Source organism: Mustela erminea, chromosome 15 (genome assembly GCF_009829155.1).
Source record: "Mustela erminea isolate mMusErm1 chromosome 15, mMusErm1.Pri, whole genome shotgun sequence".
NCBI classification, from domain to species: Eukaryota; Metazoa; Chordata; class Mammalia; order Carnivora; family Mustelidae; genus Mustela; species Mustela erminea.
The window spans coordinates 77,694,137-77,714,498 of NC_045628.1; the positions used below are offsets into that span (position 1 = coordinate 77,694,137).

The 20,362-nt window shown below is 43.1% G+C and overlaps 2 protein-coding genes across 4 annotated transcripts in view; both read left to right on the top strand.

Moving 5' to 3' along the window:
• Window positions 1-20,362, top strand: part of LOC116574510 (ral guanine nucleotide dissociation stimulator-like) — a 492,075-nt gene that overhangs the window by 125,884 nt on the left and 345,829 nt on the right. The gene's annotated exons all lie outside the window — the stretch shown is intronic.
• Window positions 8,374-20,362, top strand: part of LOC116574516 (ubiquitin carboxyl-terminal hydrolase 12) — a 102,728-nt gene continuing 90,739 nt past the window's right edge. Inside the window, exon 1 of one of the 2 annotated variants that reach the window (XM_032315295.1) lies at window positions 8,374-8,796. In XM_032315295.1, the coding sequence (XP_032171186.1) occupies window positions 8,749-8,796 (48 nt within the window). In that variant the 5' untranslated portion in view covers window positions 8,374-8,748. The remainder of the gene's footprint in view (window positions 8,797-20,362) is intronic. The other variant, XM_032315297.1, reaches the window with a different exon arrangement.

Genomic DNA, 20,362 nt, shown 5'->3' on the forward strand with positions numbered 1-20,362 from the left:
GGTTCCTGAGGAGCTCACACAGAGAGGAGGGGATCCAGCGACAGCAAAGACGTGACTGTGTGAGGGAGCGACGGTGCTCTGGGGACAAGGAATGCCTAGGGTTGAGCCCTCGTAGGTGGCACAGAGCTTGTTGGTGTTTAAGGAAAAAACAGAGGCATATGTGATAGGAACAGCGTGAATGAGGGGGAGGAACCTGAGAGGAAGCTAGAAAGATAGAAAGGAGGATGAGGAGAAGGAGTTATAACAAGTATCTGTTCCTTAAGTGCCTGGTGCTGTATGAAGTACTTTACAGGTATCAGTTTATTTAATCCTCAGAAGATATCAGGAGGTAGGGAGTAATATCATTATACCCATTTTACATGTGAAGAGATTTTTCTGTAACGATTAGTTATAAGATGTAATTATGTGACTCTGTGATTTTCCAACTTTTCCCATTGGATCAGGTGACCTGACTCTCTAGGACATGATAGCATTTTTTTTTTTGAAGTCCTAAAGAAGAAATAATCTTTCTCTTCTCTGAACACTTATAATATTGTAAATCACACAACTGGCACTCATCTAATTTAAAGTTGCTTGGGTACACATCCTCTCTCAGCTAGGTGGCAAGCTTTTGGAAGGCAGGACTGTCCTTCCCTAAAGTCTACCACAGCCTTCATAAGTAGGAGGTATTCAAGGATATGTACTAAATACAAAAAGGCGGTTCAGATATACATTGTTGAATAACTGTGACCGTGTTCCTCCTGTTCCTATCCAAGGCTGTCAACGTGCTCTACACTTTGTGGCTGTATTTCTCTCTGTTCTACAATTGGCACAGAAGAAAGGGGTGGCTGGTCAAAGCCTTTGAAACAGTATCCTCTTCTCAAGGTAAGCTCAGCAACTTCTGACTTTTTCCAAACAAGTGAGGTAATTGCTTCATCCTTCCCAGCCTCTGGGCAGTCAGGCCCTGCTTAATGAGGAGCTAAGTATATGAAGAAAATATTCTGTCTTACTTCTGTGCTCACGAGAACTCAAGGTTTTTTCCTCCAGTTGTAAACCTGGGAGCTTGATGTCTCCTTGACATTCTCCGTGACCACGTTAGGTCTCAACAAACTGCAGGACTGGGAATCCAAATTGATAGGATGACAAACCAGGAACAAGGAACCTTTTAAGGTTCGCTGATTCTATCACTTAGTATTGACGGATTCGACAGCAGAGACAGTAGACTCTAACCTTTGCTGATGTCACTACGGGTCAGATCGTCCCCTTGGCGTTCCTCACTCATCTTCGCCAGTTCCCTGCAACACGCAGCATGCTGAAGCCTCAGACATGAGCTGTGCTCTCTCAGGTTTGGTGCATGAGACTCTCCCTCTGCCTGGGAGACCACTGGCTTCCCCTCCCTCACTGTTGTTCGTCCTGTTCTTCTGGATCATGACGCCATCCTCAGCTTGTCCCCCCTGTGCGCAAAGCTCTTCTCACCCCCCTGGGAGCTGCCAGCACTTTGTTCTCTATTTTCTCAGTGCATTTTCCAGAAATGCAGTCATCTCTCTCCCTCAATGGCCTGGGTGCTTCCTGAGGGTGCGCAATTCTCTTCTTCATCAGTAGGTGACCAATACATATTCGTTTTAATGGATGCACTCACATTTCAGTTTTAAATAGATTATAACAAGACTGTACCCTTTTAAAACCTAGATTTAAATGGCGAAGTTTTAGCTACATTAGCTATATGCCATCCTGCTCAGCAAATCAACATCTTATATCTTTGGCACGGATGATTCAGCTTTACTCATCGGAATTAGAAGTCAGCATCGAAAAGTAAGTCACTGATATGTTGATTGGACCAACAAAGAACATCACTGTTTTCATTAACATCTACCTCTGAGCAACGGAAGATGTTAATGCCGCCAGTAAAGTCGATTCACTGGACTGCCAATGGGCAGGGTAAAGAAGGAGAGAGATGGTGGGTTTTCAAGTCCAAGTATGTAGTACGGCTCCTGACTCTGACTGGTTAAACAGCGCCATGGTGAAAGTGGTAAAATGAGCACAAAATGATCCCACTCTAAGGGCACTGGGGAGCTTACATTAGAAAATGTACCTGGGGTGCCTGGGTGGCCTCAGTCAGTTAAGCATCTGCCTTCAGCTGAGGTTATGATCCCAGGGTCCTGGGATGGAGCCCCGTGTCAGGCTCCTTGCTTGGTTCTCCCTCCTCCTGCCGCTCCCCCCATCCCTTTGTGCTGGCTCTCTCTCTGTCTCTCTCTTTCTGTGTCAAATAAATAAATAAAATCTTAAAAAACAAAAAACAAACAAAAACAAAACAAGAGAAAATGTACCTAGAGTGCTAATTAGGTGTCTGGCACATAGCAGAGACTCACTAAATCTGGGGGAGTAAATTGGCAGGCTAAGGGCTGTATGTGCCTGCCCTGATTTTTAAAATACTGACTTTTGAGGGGTCATTCAAAGCTCTCCAGTTTGTTGTTGAGTGCCAGGCACTGTTCTAGACACGTCCCCACATTTTCTCCTCACTGCACCCCTCTGAGGTAGACATAATTATTACCCTTATTTTCCAGAGGATGGAAAAAAGGTGAGAAAAAGAAATACCTTCTTGAATATATTTTGTAACTCAAACCTACGTGTGGGTCCCAAAGGAGTCAAGTGCCTCTCAGCCTACCTCCTCCTCCTCAAATCAAAACAAGGCACTTCTACAAGAGCTGGTATAGCAGAGCACATACAAATGTGGCCTCTGCGGTCGGGTTCAAATCCTGGTTTCACTGCTTACTAGTTGTGCCATCTAGGAAAGTTATCTCTGTGTCTCAGTGGCCCTACCTGGAAAACAGGGATAAATAATCGCACTTACCTCACTGGGTTGGGATGAGGATGTGATAAATTGTTTGGTGTGTAGAAAAGTCCTCAGTAAGCATTACCTGTGACTATGGTTGTCTTATACCCCAGCCCAGCTCTAACTCCCTCTCCCCACATCCTTCCCCTCCCCACCACAAGCAACATTTCATTCATTTGTGTTAGCTGGTATAAACGCAAATGCCTTCAGGGAGAAGAGAAATAGCAAGAAGTACTCAAGCCTACCTCATTTTATTACTCTTCGCCTGTGCTGTGCCTCACAGACATTGTGGTTTTTTCCATGGAAGAGCTGTGGCAACCGTGACACACGATTTTTCCAAAATCACGTGCTCAGTTCGTGTGTCTGTGTCCCATTTTGCTCGTTCTTGCAATATTTCAAAATTTTTTTCATTATTGTTGTATCTGTTACAGTGATCTGTGATCAGTGATCTTGAAATTACTTTGTAATTGTTTTGGGATTCCATAAACTGCTCCCATATGAGACAACAAGCTTCTCCAGTATGTGTGTTCCGACTGCCTCAGCTTGTTCTTCCTCTTCTCTCCCTCTCCTCTGGCCTCCCTGTTCCCTGAGACACAACAACATGGAAATGAGGCCAGTTGGTAACCCTACGGTGGCCTCTAAGTGCTCAAATGAACGGCAAGGTCACTGTCTCTCATTTTAAATCAAAACTAGAAGTGATTAAGCTTAGCGAGGAAGGCATGTTGAAAGCCGAAATAGGCCCAAAGCTAGGCCTCTTGCATCAAATATTAGCCAAACTGGGAATGCAAAGGAAACAATCTTGAAGGGAATTATAAGTGCTAGGCTATGGATGATATGTAAATGAGGCAGGCTTACTGCTGATACGGAGAAAGTTCGAGTGGTCTGGAGAGAAGAGCAAACCAGCCCCAGCATTCCCTTAAGCCAAAGCCTGACCCGGAGCAAGGCCCTAGGTCTCTGTGATTCTGGGAGGGCTGAGAGAGGTGAGGAAGCTGCAGAGAGAAGTCTGAAGCTGCAGAGGCTGGTCCATGAGGTTGAAGGAAAGAACCAGCTCCGTAACAGAATGTACAACGTGAAGCAGCAAGGGCTGGGGGAGAAGCTGTGGCGAGTTCTCCAGAAGGTCCAGCTACCGCAGCGGTGAACGCGGCTACACACCACAGCAGGTTTCCAGTGTAGACAAGACAGCCTTCTACTGGAAGAAGATGCCATCAAGGACTTCAGAGCTAGAGAGGAGAAGTCAGTGCCTGGCTTCACAGCTTCAGAGGACAGGCTGACTCTCATTAGAGACTAAAGCAGCTGGTGACTTGAAGTTGAAGCCAAAGGTCACTGACCATTCTGAAAATTCTAGGGTTTTTAAAAATTATGCTCCATCTACTCTGCCTGTGCTCTAGAAATGACAAAAGGTATGGATGACAGTCTGTCTGTTTACAACATGGTTTACTGAACGTTGAAGTGCACTGTTGAGACCTACTGCTGAGAAAAACGATTCCTGTCAGAACGCGACTGCTCACTGACAACGCAGCCGGTCATCCAAGAGCCCTGACGGAGACGTCAAAGATGAACCTTGTTGTCGTGCTCGCTGACACAACAGCCATCCTGCAGCCCCTGGATCACGGAGTCATTTTGACTTTCAAGTCTTATTTTTTTCTTTTGTTATTGTTAATACTATTTTTAATATTTTTTTCTTGTATTGAGGGCTGACCTGTAATAGATTGCAGTGAGGGAGCTGTTCTGCTACATATGAAACTCGGAAGGTCTTATATTTCAATAAATACATTTTGTAAGGTTATAGCTGTCATAGATAGCAATTCCCTTGATAGGTCTGGGCTAAGCAAATAAAACCCTTCTGGCATGGATTCACCATTCCAGATGCTTTTAAAATATTCATAGGAAGAGGTCAAAATATCCACATTCACCAGAGTTTGGGATAGATTGGTTCCCACCCCGCCCCCCGGAGGACTTGGAGGGGTTCAGGGCATCTGCGGAGGCAGTCACCACAGAGGTGGTGGAAACAGCAAGAGAACTGGAGTTAGAAGTGGGGTGAGAAGACGGGACTGCATGGCTGTCGTCTCATGATCCAATCCATGTGGTAAACTGTATTGTTTTCTTTTAAGAAATTGCCACAGCCACCCCGGTCTTTAATGTCCACCGCCCTGATGAGTCAGCAGCTCAACATCATCAATATCGAGGCAAGACCCTCCACCAGCAAAAAGATTATGACTTGCTGAAGGCTTGGATGAAAGTTCACATTTTGTAGTAAGGAAGTATTCTTTTTTAAAGATCTTATTCATTTATTTGTCGGAGAGAAGGAGCACAGGCAGACAGAGTGGCAGGCAGAGGCAGAGAGAGAAGCAGGCTCCCCAATGAGCAAGGAGTCCGATGTGGGACTGGATCCCAGGACGCTGGGATCATGACCTGAGCCAAAGGCAGCCGCTCAACCAACTGAGCCACCCAGGCATCCCAAGAAAGTATTCTTTAAGTTGAGCTACATACATTGTTTTTTTAGATGTAATGCTATTTGCACACTTAAAAGACTATAGTATAGTAAAAATATAACTTTTGTTTGTGCTGGGAAACCCCAACATTGATTTGACTTGCTTTATGGCAATATTTGCTTTATTGTGGTGGTCCAGAACCAAACCCACGACATCTCCATGGTATGCCTGTATGAGGTGACACGTGGTTAACTGGAGACAAGACAGGCAACAGAAAATATGAAGGGCTTGCAAGGAACTAAACATGATAGGATTGTGTACAAGTATTCAAATGACAAAAATTAAAATACTGTGCGACCAAGTAGATTATGCTTGGTCCTTGAAGTTATGTGGGTATATTTTGTAGCTCACACACTCAGGCAGGCCTCAAAGAAGTCAGTTGTACACATACCCATCTTTCTCTAGGTATAGTGAAGGTCATGGTAAAGCTGATACAGCTACAGGTAAAAACTGGGTTCTAAACTTAGATAACCCCTTCTATGTTCTGGGTACAAAGGGGTTGTGTTTCTGTCAAATCTTTTTTTTTTTTTTTTTAAGATGTATGTATGTATGTATGTATGTATATATGTGTGTGTGTGTGTGAGAGAGAGAGAGAGAAAGAACACAGAGGGAGAAGGAGAGGAAGAAGCAGACTCCCCACCAATGTCCCGCTTGATCCCAGGACTCCGGGATCATGACCTGACCTGAAGGCAGACGCTTAACCAACTGAGCCACCCCAGAGGCCCCTCAATCAGATCTTAACTGTATGACACATTGTTACGAAATATCCCATTACAGCACTTAGAAGAATCTCTTTATATCTGTGCCTCTCCAGTGAACTTGAGGCGGGGGAGACAAGGCATTGTGAGGTTCTGCAATTAGGATCTATGACCCCCTTGTGAATTTAGATGGTTATGACATTGCCTATACAGACCTTTTGATAATTCTACCAGGAATCCATTTTTTTAAAAGGCCCGTTTTTTTGTAAAATTAAGTGTAAAGCTGGCAGCCTCTGTTCCTGTGACATTTTAGGATTCATGGATGAAGAGGCATGTTGGTGGGCAGTGTGGATGGAGGCAGGGCTCAAATTCTGGCACAATAGATCTGTTTCCTGGAACAGAATAGTAGATGGGGAGGGCGGGATTACAATAGGAGTTTACCCAAATAGGCAAGACAGGGTCTGGTACCATGGTGACACTTGTAGGCCCTGGGGTCTAAGCAGAATAGAACACAGAAAGAATTCAGGTGGGTGATATTTCCTAATCTTTGGCAGGGAGAGGGAGGCACTAAGCACTCCAAGTACCTGACTGTGTGGTGGTGAAAAGCAGGGTCCTAGCTGCTGGCTTGGGTATCAGGGCAAAGAGGGAGCGCCCCAGCTTCCATGGAGGTAGGTCCCTGGAGAATCAAGCCAGCAACTATGGGACTTGGCTATATTCTATTTGCAATTCCCCCCCCCTAGCAAGCTTATAATGGAAATCACTATGGAAACAGCATTCATGTACCAGAACTCTGTTTTTTTTTTTTTTTTTTAAAGATTTTATTTATTTATTTGACAGAGAGAGATCACAAGTAGGCAGAGAGAGATCACAAGTAGGCAGAGAGCTAGGCAGAGAGAGAAGGGGAAGCAGGCTCCCTGCCGAGCAGAGAGCCCGATGCGGGGCTCGATCCCACGACACCGAGATCACGACCTGAGCCGAAGGCAGCGGCTTAATCCACTGAGCCACCCAGGCGCCCCTACCAGAACTCTGTTTTGCACCTAAATTTTGTTTGCTTTGTTTTGTGTTTCAAATGCTTTGAACCTATTAGGCAAGGCATATCTGATTTTTGGAGGTTTATCTGAATTCACATCCTCAGCCACACTGAAATAGGGGAACCCAAAAAGCACCCCATCACTGCAGTTCACCAAATGGGAAAAGTTACAGGCTTTCCAATATAATAAAGTTGTTCTACTAACTTGAACTTCTTTCTCAGATAGGAAGAAATAAAGCTGAGTTTCCTGACATAAAGAACAGGATGCGGGCGCCTGGGTGGCTCAGTGGGTTAAGCTGCTGCCTTCGGCTCAGGTCATGATCTCAGGGTCCTGGGATCGAGTCCCGCATCGGGCTCTCTGCTCAGCGGGGAGCCTGCTTCCTCCTCTCTCTGTCTCTCTGCCTGCCTCTCTGCCTACCTGTGATCTCTCTCTCTGTCAAATAAATAAATAAAATCTTTAAAAAAAAAAAAAAAAAAAAAAAAAAAAAAAAAAAGAAAAGAACAGGATGCATTGATGTATTTTATAAAAGTAGAAGAGAGGAACCGTACCCTAGCTGGCCCAGCTTAAGTATTTCTCACAGGACATTTTTTCTCACTCAGGAGACTTTTTGTCTATGGTAACATCATCATCAGTGTTGGGCTGAGATTTTCCCTTTTGCAACTCAACTTTCAGAACAAATATATTTAGGTACTATATTTATAAACATATTCTAAATTTATGGCCAGCAGGGAGGCGGGAAGGCAGCTTGGCCCCCTTTCCCCATTACTTGTCTTTATTCCTAATTCAAGGAGCTAAATATATATCATTTTTAATTATCTTTTGTTAAGTTATGGTGTTTTGACCCAGGTGATTCACCCACTGTATGTCAAAGAGATAGACCACCTGACATTTTTGTTAAGTGCTTGGGATGTTGGATTACCCGGTTATTTCAACTGTACGAAGGTTTCCTCCCACTCTGCCCAGAATTACCCAGATCACCTCCGTTTTCTTTCTGGGGAGTGGGGACCAGCTGTCCCCTCACCCTTAGCGGAGGCTGCGGGTCAGTCCTCTCCCGGACTTACCCAAGTAGCCGCAGCCCATACAGCGAAAGGACGAGCCCCGCCCCCCCTTCTCCCGCGTTCCCTGTTCCCCCCCCTCCCCGCTCTCCCCGCAGCCAAGGCTCTGGTGGCGCTCGGGCTCTAGGACCGCGAGGGACGCGGGCGGGAGGCGGGGTCCGGCCGAGCGCGGGGTGGGGCCGCGCCTGAGTTCCCCGGCTCGCGCGCCCCGGGGCCGTAGAGCCGCGCGCGGAGGAGTGGGCGGGGCCGCGCGGGGAGGTCTGGGCGCGCGGCGGGTGGGCGGGGCGCGCCGCTGGGCCAAGCAGCTGCCGGGCAGGCCGGGCATTAGGGCCTCGGCGGAGCCCGCTCCCTAGCGCGCAGGGCGGGGTGTACGGGCGGGCGGCTTCGCGGGCAGGCGCGGGCCCCGAGGCAGCGGCTGCGCCCTGCGCCGGGGAGGAGCCGGGGGCGGGCGGGCGAGCTGCAGGCGGGGACTGGGGCCCGAGGCGGGGAGTGCCGGAGCGCCGGCGGCGACGACGGCAGCGGCGGCAGAGCAGGCTCGGTGCGTGGGTCCGTGGCGGCTCGGGGTCCGCCCGCGGGCTGCGGTGCGAGCGGGCGGCCCGGCTCCTCTCCTCCCCCGCCCGCCGCCGCCGCTGTGATTGGGTGGAAGATGGCGTTGGGCGGATGGAAATCCTAATGACAGTCTCCAAATTCGCCTCCATCTGTACCATGGTAGGTGCGGCGGGAGGGCGGCGGGGGCGGCCCCGGGACCCCCGCGGGCTGGCGGGCGGGCGGCGGCTGCTCGGCCCTTGTCCCCGCCCCTTACCCGCGCGGCCCGCGGGGCCTAGCGTGGGGGCCCCCGCGGCCCAGGCGGGGGCGGCTGGACGGCGGCGGGCGGGGAGCGCGGTGAGGTACCCGGCGAGCCCGGGCGGCGCGGGGGCGACCGTGGCAGACGCGGCGGGGCGCGGGCACCGATCGCCAGCGCCCGCGGGCTCGACTGTCCGAGTCTTCCCGCGGCGCCGGGGCGGAGCGGCGAGGCGCACCCCGAGCTGTGGGCGCACGGCCCCCGGCTGGGGTCGGAGGTGGAAGGACGCGGGGCAGCGCCTCTCCATTTCCGTCCGGCGGTGCGCGGAGCGGGGAGGCGGCCCTGGGCGGGGGTGGGGGGTCCGCCGGCAGGAAGGCAGGGTCTCATTCCTGCCGGGAGAGGACGGAAGTCAAACGCAGATATCCTCCGCGCGCCTTTGGCGACGCCGAGGCCCCCACCCGGTGCTTAGGGGAAGGGGGTGTGTGTGAAGGTGGAAACTTTAAATAAGTGCTGTTGAAAATTTTCCCATTTTCGGCTCTTCCTGAGCAACGAGCTCTCCGTTTTCCAGCCATGTGTCCAGGCGGCAGTCTCGGCTTTGCGAATCCGCGTTAATCTTGAAAACCGCTTAAGCTTCCCGGTCGATTGTTTACTTGAATACATCAGACGCATCTGTGTGTGGCTGGAAGTACTTCTCTGTACCGGGACGGATTGTGAGGGTGGTTCGCGTTTCGTTGGGGCATTTAAATAGACTTTGACGGAAAAGTGCTGCTGCCTGTTGCAGAGTCCCGAATTAATTACAGCAAAACGTGGGTGCGTTTAAATCTTGGTGTTTTCGTGATTGGCCAGAAGGGCCCCAGTTTTTCCACACGATGGGGCATATTCGTTTCATTAGGTACTTCGGAGCTTACAACGAGGGATCTTAATTGTGAACCCTCACAGAAAAAAAGTTATTCTTTGCAGTGTGGGCCTAGCGATTATGTTATTAAAGACATCTGAAATCTTTCCTTCTCTATCTTACTGGCCCTTTTTGTGCGTCGGATTGCACAAGGAGATCCCCAGCAATCTTCGATTTAAGGGTAGTACATTTTATATGGCTTTCTTTAAGGAGTGATGAATCAGATTGGAAAGGTGCTTTAGAGGCAGATTCCATACTGCACGCTATGGAACAGTACAAAAAAATGGCTGAAGTCAGGTGGAATTAAAATCTACAGTATTAAATCATGTTGAAGAGTGAATCACTGAAGAATCCATTTCCCCAAATGAATGTTTGTTTTTTTTCACAATTTACATTTTAGGAAATCATTGATATTAAAGGGACTATATTAACAACGATTCCCCAGGATCATGTGGATTAATTATTTTTAGATATGCCAATTATTATCGTATTCTGTTTCAGAAGGAATGTGATAATTAATTCTTTGAAAGTGATAATCTTGCCAGATTGCTGAGCTACACGGATTATCTGGTCATAGTTCATTGTCAAAGTCTATTGCTTAGGGAGTGAGTGATGTGTTGTTACTCTCTACTCACCATTCATTCACTCGTTTATCACTTGCTAAGGAAGAGAGACTGGCCTCAGCCAGTGAGGAAACAGTAGTGATCAGGGCAGTCCCTGCTTTCATGGTGTTTATGATCTAGTTGAGGGATACAAACAGTATTCAGGTAGATATATTAAATATATATGCTCTGATTAGATTAGGAAGATGGGGAGAGATTTGCCAAGTCAAACGCCTTACGTAAACGATTCTGATTGAAGAATGTCAGACTCAAGCTCTTTCTAGGGCTTTCACTCAAGTGTGTTGATTGGTTGCATGTGGTGTGTGTGTATTGTTGGTGAATATGGAAATGTCAGTGCCTGGTCAAATAAGATAGTTCCAAAACTAGTGTTAGAATTGGGTGTGTCACGGGGCGCCTGGGTGGCTCAGTGGGTTAAGGCTCTGCCTTCAGCTCAGGTCATGATCCCAGGGTGCTGGGATCGATGGAGCCCCGATGGGATCGGGCTTTCTGCTCAGTGGGGAGCCTGCTTCCACCCCTCTCTTTCTCTGCCTGCCTCTCTGCCTACTTGTGATCTCTGCCTGTCAAATAAATAAATAAAAAAAATCTTAAAAAAAAAAAAAAGAATTGGGTGTGTCTGTAGTTCATATTTGAATGAATTCTGATGTACTCTCAAAATAATGCTGAATGTCTCAAAGTAATCTGTAATCTTACTGTTTAAAGAAGACTGCAACCCATCTTAGAAAATTGACGGTCAAGAAAAGTAAAGGTATTTATTTACCTTTGTGCCTTTGTAGATGCTCTTTGTGTAGGCTTTGAACACTCCCTCTTTGCTTCTAGTCTGGTGAGTTCTTTCCCATCTCTCAAGCTGATAGCCTTACTTAGATAATCCTACTCCTGTCTGTCCCCACCTCTATCACCCTCATAATTTCTTGGAGTTTTGGTAACCTCAGTAGCATTTATTACACTTGCTGTGTTGTGAATTTTTCTCTTGTCTCCTTATTAGACCGAAGACCTTAAGGGGAAGGACTATTGTTTATTTCTGCAGTTTGGTGGGTCACTAACTTCTGCAAGCTTGAGAACAGTTTCCCAGAGGCCTCCATTTCTCCTACCTGAGTCTGGAGGAAGTGAGTTTGTTTAGCAGGATGAGGTTGGGGGTGGTGGTGGGTGTGTGTGTGTTGGTGGTAAAGATGAGGTGGTGTTGGACCTAAGAAGAATGATGCTTCTACTCAGAGGGTCAACATCTGTGAAAATATGATGGATTGGAATTTTATTTTAGAAATAGTATAGTGTAGGGGCGCCTGGGTGGCTCAGTGGGTTAAAACCTCTGCCTTTGGCTTTTGTCATGATCTCAGGGTTCTGGGATGGAGCCCTGCGTGGGGCTCTCTGCTCAGCAGGGAGCCTGCTTTCCCCTCCTCCTCTGCCCGCCTCTCTGCCTACTTGTGATCTCTCTCTCTCTGTAAAATAAATAAATAAAAATCTTAAAAAAAAATAGTAAAGTTTACCTGATTTTTTTTTTTTTCACTTGTCAGCTTAAGGTATCTGGGCAGATTGGCAATACCTTGATTGGATCGAGTAACTGTTAAGAACAAATCTCTTCAGATATGTCTTATTCTAGGTCACTGTTGTTCTGCTAATATGGGAAAAATCAGTTTTTCTGAAGTTAGTGTTGTAGCCTGACCCAAATGAGTGATTCTTTGTTGATGGGAGTGAATAAACTTGGAAAGCTACGACTAGAAATGTTTTTTGTTTTTTGTCCACGAAATAATATATTTTCAGTGTCACATGGTGGTGTTTGTTTTGCCTCTGAAGTAGCTTCGATTTCACACAGTAGTTACCTGATATTAAATAGTCTCCTTAATAAGTATGAAATAATGGGAAAAGTAGCCAGATACATGTAAGAGAGGCCTAGGTTTGGAAACCAAAGCAGAGCAGTTTTGGGTGGCCTGGGACTGGAAAGTGGTAATACATGGGTCTTGCGCTGTTCCTCGAAGGCATCAGCTCCACCAGCTGGGATCATTACGTCCCTTCCTGCGTGGGTTGGAGAAGTCATGTTTGGAAAGAGATTGTTGAGGAGGGGGATTGGGTAAAGGAGAAGTTGTTAAGGGTAGACGGTGGTAGATCCTGGGATGGCACTGGCCTGGCTGCTTGCCCACTCCCAGTCACAGCACGGGGAAGCAGAGCCATCAGAACGTGGGAGGCCAAGGCCCCAAGTTTGTGCAGGTCCCACAGGTTTACTTCTTAAAAGCTTGTCCCTAAAACAGCACCCTACACGCGGTGACCTTTAAACTCCTTATTGAAGGAAAGTCACAGGTGAAGGTGGCTATTTGTCTTTTCTCATTGTTTTGAGTCTCACTGGGGTCACTCAAAAGAGTTAAGAGTTAAGCCTCTGCCCTGTTGATTGTCAAACCCCCTCCCAGGGGGTCGGGGGTTGGGGGTGTGAGTGTGTGTGTGGCTGCTCTCCTCTTCATGTAGTCCGAATATTGTATTAAATAATAAAATGCTTTGTTTCTTCTCAGGAAATAGGGTAGATGTAATTCTTTTATTAGTAAAATAATTTTTATTTATATTTTATTAGTAGAATAGTACTTCTATAGTAGGAACATTCAAAGTGAGTTGCCATTATTTTACTCATTTTTGCTGTTTTTACTATAAATATTAATTTTAGACAGGAAAATTTCAAAAAGAAGGATTTTTTTCCCCATCGTGTAAATGGTTAAGTACTGATAAGGAATGTTTGAGCATGTGTTTGAGGAGGCTTAGTGGAGAGATCATTTAGAATAAGTGTTATAAAAGGTTTATTTAAGCTTGCTAATCTGATTTTGGCTACAATACCTTTTGGTTATTAAAATGATGTGTTCTCATTAGAGAAAATTTGGCAAATATTTTATAAAAAGCATTTGAAAACTCTTACTCAAAAAGAAAATAACTGCTTTACCTCCCAGAGCATATTTTGTCTTAAAAAAAAAAAAAAAAAAAGCTTGGGCTACTGGGTGACTTAGTCAGTTGGGCGACTGACTGACTGCCTTTGGCTCAGGTCACGATCCTGGAGTCCCAGGATCGAGTCTTGCATCAGGCTCCCAGCTCCACCGAATGTCTGCCTCCCTCTAACCTTCTCGCCTCTCATGCTCTCTCTCACCGTCTCTTTCTCAAATAAATAAATAAAATCTTTAACAAACAAACAAAAAACTTAATCAGCCTTATAGATAAAATTTTCCATTTCAGTTTTCCCCATGAATGATTGTCTTGCTGGCTTTTAAATTTTGTACAATTGCAGGATAAGCATGGAGAGTTTAATGTTTAAAATGATAATATGGCAAGTTTGTTAATGCAGAAAGGTATGGTGATAGGCTACGACCGTTGTATATAATTAGTAGAAATGGAATTTTGTAAATGATGATGGGTTTATTCTAATCTTAGGTACTTAGTAGTTATCACAAAGGTAAGACCATTGGGATTTGGAACTTTTAATATGTTTAAAAAGTATAGTTTTAAACACCATATTCAAGTGTGTGGAATGTGTCTAAGGACTGGATTTATTTTATATCATGTGGTTTTGCTTACCTTCTGCTTCTAGCTAATCTTTTTATAATCTCAGAGCAGTTTAATTATTTACCCTATCATGATCCACGTGGCTAGTTTTAGCCAGGTTTGATCATAGCACATCTAGTTTTATGTGATTCCCAGCTTTTGACCAGGTCCCCCAGAGATGGAAAACCTCCATTTTGTTACTTGGAAGTTTCTTCCTTCCTGCCTTTGAAATAATTTTTATTCTAGTTCTCCTAAAACTTCTGCTGTCTCAGGAAAGATTATTTAAGCACTTGTTCACTTAGTAGCATTAATCCTTAACAGAAACCTTCATTTTTCCGGATTGAGATGGTCTGATTTAAATCAGATAGTCTAACCTAAAATCTAATTTAGATTTTCTTTTAGTAGCTTAATCCCAGAAACTTAATGTTTAATATTTTATTATGTATCCTACAGCATGGCATAGTAAAAAGAGCAGTTAACCCAGAAGATAAATTTTAGATAAATTTGTACGTTTGTTTCCTTCCAGATCTAAAACTGAATACTTTGATTCCTTCAGAGTTTATAAATTATTACTGATATCATCAGTATTTTGGAACCTCTAGTCATGTTTTATCTATTAATTTTTTTCTTCTTTTTGACTGCCTTCACCCCTTGTACCTCTGCAGCCATCAAACTGTTGTCTGTATCTGTGAGTTTGGTGGGTTTTTTGTTTGTTTGTTTAAGATTCCCACATATGAGTGCTCATAGGTATTTGCCTTCCTCTGTCTGATTTACATCACGTAGCATAATGCTCTCTAGGTCCATCCATGGTGTTGCATATAGCAAGATTTCATTCTTTTTTCTGGCTGAGTATTATTCCACTCTGTGTATGTACAATAATTTCTTTTATCAATGCATCCATTGATAGACACTTGGTTTCTTCTGTGTCTTGGCTATTGTAAATATCTGTGTCTTGGCTGTTGTAAATATTGTCTGCAGTGAACACAAGGGTGCAGATACCTCTTCAAGTTAGTGTTTTCATTCTCTTCAGATAATTGCAGTGTTATGGTAGTTCTATTTTTAATTTTTTTGAGGAACGTCCATACTGTTTACCAAAGTGGTTATGCCATCTTACATTCCCACCAGAAGTGCATTCCCACCAATAAAGATTCCATTTTTTTCATATCCTCACCAATACTTTTTTTTTTTTTTGATAATACAGTCTAACTGATATGAGGTTGGACCTCATTGTGGTTTTGATTTGCATTTCTTTGAGGATTGATGATGTGTATCTTTTCATATACCTGTTGGCTAGCTGGAAAAATGTCTGTTCAGATCTTTTGCCCATTTAAAAAAGTCAGATTTTTTTTTTTTTTTTTTTTTTTTTTGCTATTGAGCTGTTTGAGTGAGTTCTTTATGTATCTTGGATATTAGTCCCTTACCAGATACATGATTTGCAAATATTTCTCCCATTTAGTAGGTTGTATTCAGTCATGTTTTAGATTATATAAGGAGCATGGAATTAGATACAGTTAAATGTGAATTATGTCTAGTTCCCCAGTTTTGTGCATGGAAAATTACAGTCCAAAGTTAATATATATTTCTTCCTTTAAAAGCATTTTGTGGAGGTTAGGGATACTGCCATTTTATTCATTAACAGGCTATTACTATGTAACTATTTACTCATGCTTGAACATTTTTTCTCTTCCAGTACCATTAAAACCAATTTTGAATTGGTGCCCTTTTTGAGAGTCTACATTTGTTTCCTTAGGTGTGAGTGCAATCTTGGACAACTTAATTTTCTGTGCTGTGGTTTCCTTATCTGTAAAATGGGGGTAAATGATACTTGGGTTCATAGTAATCACTTTGTAATGGTGGTGGTTCTTTATTACCCCTGTAAAGTGATTTGTGCCCTCAGTGTGGAAAGGACTCTTTGACGCTACTACTGATTCATGTTAGCTCAACAAATATTAGTAAGCAAAATTGAAAAATTTGTTTCATGAAATGCAATTATTGCAGTTTATTTTCATCACAGGAAACAGCTCACTAATATATGCCTCTGAAAACAGATTTATTTTGAAGTGGATTAGTTTATGATGTTGTAAACTAAGAATGGAAATGATCTTTCTCTGTTTTAAATAGTTTGTAGAAAGATTTTATTCTTTTTGTCTGGGAATAGATATGGTCTAATTTGTGACATTCTCGAACATTTTTGAGAAGTTTAGGTAAGTTGGGGATACTACTTTTAGAAGAAAAATCTTGCCTTATTTTTTATACTAAAAAAAAAGGCACCCCAACTTTTTGTCACTGTTAGAATGACTTGTGTGTATTCAAGTCAGCTTCAGGCCTTATTTCCTTTTGTATTTTCCTATTGTTCCTGCCTCTGTCCTTTCCTGCAATAACATCTCTCGTTGGCCTGCCGTGTAGTTACCCAGTCTGCTTTCATATCTTGTTGAAAACCTATTATTCTCTCCTTGTCTCATGGGCTGGAAAAGGATTAAATATCTGTAAAGTGCTTTAAAGTGTTGTAAGAAAAGGGTAAATGTTAGTTGTTATGAACAGTTATGTATGGGTTGCTGGGTTGAAAACTCGCAACCAGAGAGACAGTGTTAGTGTGAATACCTGGAATTAGAGTTTGATCATTTAAAATCTTATGGTTAGAATTTGTATTAGAAGGAGATGAAGGACACAGTTTATAGACATAATTTGCTTTGGAAGAAAACTGTTAGTCTTCACTTTGACAAAGTTCCCAGTTGAGAAGAATTTTGTGATAGTGTCAAGTCCAAGATATTTAATAGGAATCATAATTGTGTGAGGTGCTGAGACTTTGCATATCCGCTGTGTTCACTGCCTTATGCTTTTCTGTTGCTTCTTTTTAAGAAAGATCATTAACTTTTTCTAGAAATTGTGGAGTGTCTACAGAGTGTATAAGCTTGCCTAGACTCCCCATCTGTAGTAATCCACTTGTCGAAGGCTGCATGCCAGTAAAAATTTATTTCCAACTTAAAACAAGAAGTGGATGTTTATTTCAGTGATAGCTGACAGATGTTCTTATTGAAATGCTTCATAGGTGCAGGAATCATCCATGCATTTCCTACTTGTGAATACTGGTTTAAATCACAGAATCTTTTAGCTGAGTTATTGACTGTTGCCTTTGATTTTATTTTGGTGTTTTAGTGACCTAATAAGTCTTCTGCCTGATAGTGTTTTTTCATCGGGGGATGGGGAGAATTTATTAGCCAATAGTGACATACTTTGTTTTTTTGTTTTTTTTTGGTAGAGAGTGTTTTTTCTTCAGTAAGTACTTTAAGGAAGTATTATTGGAGAATTACATTACGTTAGTGTTGCGGGGGGGTTGGTACTGAGACTACAAAGGTGACAATGGTAAGCCCTGGTCTTTACAAAGCTTCCCACTTAGTGTGTCCTGAATGGGTTCTGGTTGTGCTGAGAAAGTAATCCTCCTGGCGTCTAGGCAGCCGAGAGGCATTTGGATTGACCAGATCCATTGATTAGTCTCATCCAGTTGAGAATACTCTTATCTGTATATTTTTGGGGGCTCTACAGTTACTACTCTCAAGAGAGAAGAGGACTTTCAGGGAAAAGGCTTCACAGAAGAGATTTGAACTTTGTGAAATGAAGTCATTTATTGTGTAGACAAGGAGGGGTAGGATTCCAGATGTGAGCAAAGGTATAGAGTCATGGAATAATGTGCTATTTTTAGAGGCTGTAGTTCAGTTTGGCATGGAAAGAGTCCTGGGAGAATTTTAGGCTGGAGAGGAGGAAGGGGCAGATGCAGAAGTACCAAGAGAGTTTACCAATCATTGACTCTTATTAAAATATCATTAAAATATGTATTTAGCCTGAGAAAATATAAGTTCAGAGGAAAGTTGTTGGGATAATGAAACAATGGAATTGATAAAAATGTCAGTACATTGCATGAATTGTTAAAAGTTACTTGTATTATTTTTTTAAAGATGACGGTAACAAGATTGGGTATAATCACCACTATTCAGTGGGTGGTTAAAACCTGGTAAAGGTTTGCTCCTCCGAAAAACCCCAGCATTAGAAATTTTAAAGTTACATAGGCATGTTAAAAATGAAGGATAAATAAATACACACCCACCCCAGAGATGAATTTTCTTGTGTCCAAACCAACAGGAAATTAAACTGTATCACTCAGACTCTGAGAGCAGAAAAACAGAAAAATCAAGAAGCAAAATTAAAAAAAAAAAAAAGATCAACAGAAAATCCAGAGCTAGTTCATTAATTACAATGAACCTAAATGGATTAAATTTATCTGTATTATAGTGAAAGGACTATCAAATTACATAAAGACCAAAATGTTGCTAAAAGAAACCTGCCTAAAACAAAAAGACAACATATATAACCGTATATTCATGTTATTATACCTAAGAAAACCAACTGTATAGATTGATTTTGAGATATTTCAAAATCATTTCAAAGTTATTTCGTCCTTTTTATCTTAGCTCCATACTTTCTCATAACTGTTGCCTTGAAGACCCATTTAGGGCTAGGAAAGCTCAAATGATAACCCCGTTTTCACAGATTGGAGAAACAGGTTTTAGGTTGTTCTCACATTCACTAGGGATGAGGTCTGAATTTCTTGACCCCCAAATCCATAATGATATCTATAAACCACTATGTTGAAACTTTCATGGTTGGAACAAAATCGTTTTTCCTTCCTTTTTAGAGAAGAATTTGGAGTTTTTGTCTCTTGACTTCCATGTTTTCTGTGTGGGGGGGAGTACCTTTGAGTCCCACTTCGTTAATTATTGGTACTTGGATTTCAGCTTTGAAATGGAATAGTCATTCTCATTAGATCACATGAGGGGATGCATATGAAATGAGACAATTCATGTAGACATCCTTTGTGCTATAAAATAGAACCTAACGGGGCACCTGGGTGGCTCAGTGGGTTAAGCCGCCGCTTTCGGCTCAGGTCATGATCTCAGGGTCCTGGGATGGAGTCCCACATTGGGCTCTCTGTTCAGCAGGGAGCCTGCTTCCCTCTCTCTCTCTGCCTGCCTCTCTGTCTACTTGTGATCTTTCTCTGTCAAATAAATAAATAAAATCTTAAAAAAAAAAAGAACCTAAAATCAGTATATGACCATTATTATTTTTATTTATTTATTTATTTATTTATTTTTAAAGATTTTTTTATTTATTTGTTATAGAGAGAGAGAGAGATACAGAGCGCAAGCACAGGCAGACAGAGTGGCAGGCTAGAGGCAGAGGGAGAAGCAGGCTCCCTGCCGAGCAGGAGCCCGATGTGGGACTCGATCCCAGGACGCTGGGATCATGACCTGAGCCGAAGGCAGCCGCTTAACCAACTGAGCCACCCAGGCGTCCCAGTATATGACCATTATTGATAGGACTCCTTGTCCTCCTAAGGAGAGGATGGAAGGCACATTAAGGTGCCATAGTCCAAGAGTTACAACAGGCCTCACAAGTTTGCTTTCACAAAGTGTAGTCATGTCAGAGTTTGAAAATGAGTGTTTTGAAGTTCCTGGTCTTAGGATGCTCAGGTGACTGATGAAGCAAATTTCTAAGTGGTGGTTGTTGCTGTTCTTCTTCTAAAAGGTCATTTTAATGATTCATAAATTTATGGTTAATAGAGGTTTTATTTGTTTGTTTGTTTTTGTTTTTATTTTGTTTTTTCCTGATAAGCTATCTGTGGGTTTGGCTCTTCTATTAGCATACAATTTGCTGAATTATTTGTGCTGTGAGGGTGTAGTTAACTTCTGATATCAGCAAACTTTCTTTAATTAACTTCTAGTAGCAGTTTTTTAAAGTTCTAAAATTATGGAGAGTAAATGTTGTTAATTTCTACAGTATTGGTCCACCTGGATTTTTCAGGGATCCTTGACAAGAGAATTTTTGTAATTCTTTTGAAGTAGAATCTTACAAAGAACCCATCTCAGCACAAATAAAGCAAGCAGTGAAGGGGCAAGGAGAGACTAAAATAAAAGCCATCTGTTCTTTGGAATGATAAATATGTTTGTAATATGAGATTCTGTAGGCAAAAACATTTATTCTGATTTGTCTGTGATTATCTCAGGCATTATAACTGAAGAAGTTACTATCTTTTTTCCTAGAATGTTGTTCCACAGTTTTTTGCTGATGTCAGACAGATTCCCTGGTGTTTAATTTGCTTTATGAAGATACTCCTGCAAGATGATTACAGTGCTACCTTGGGGGTAGCAATTGGTTCTTTGAACTTTGCACGAGGAAAATGTGTTTTTCAAAGAGTAGGAGAAGGGTGTTCTTGTTTCTGCCAAACAGGATATAATATTTAGGTTTCCAGCTTACAGCCTTGAATGATGAAGCTTTGGTTCATCTAGGAACAGGTGAGGAATGGAAATGGAGTGTTTAATCTTTCATTATTTGATGGACTTAAGAGTATAACGCTCTGATCGCCTCAGACCAATGGTAGTCAGGGTTCTTTCTTTAAAGGTGAACAAAAGTTGA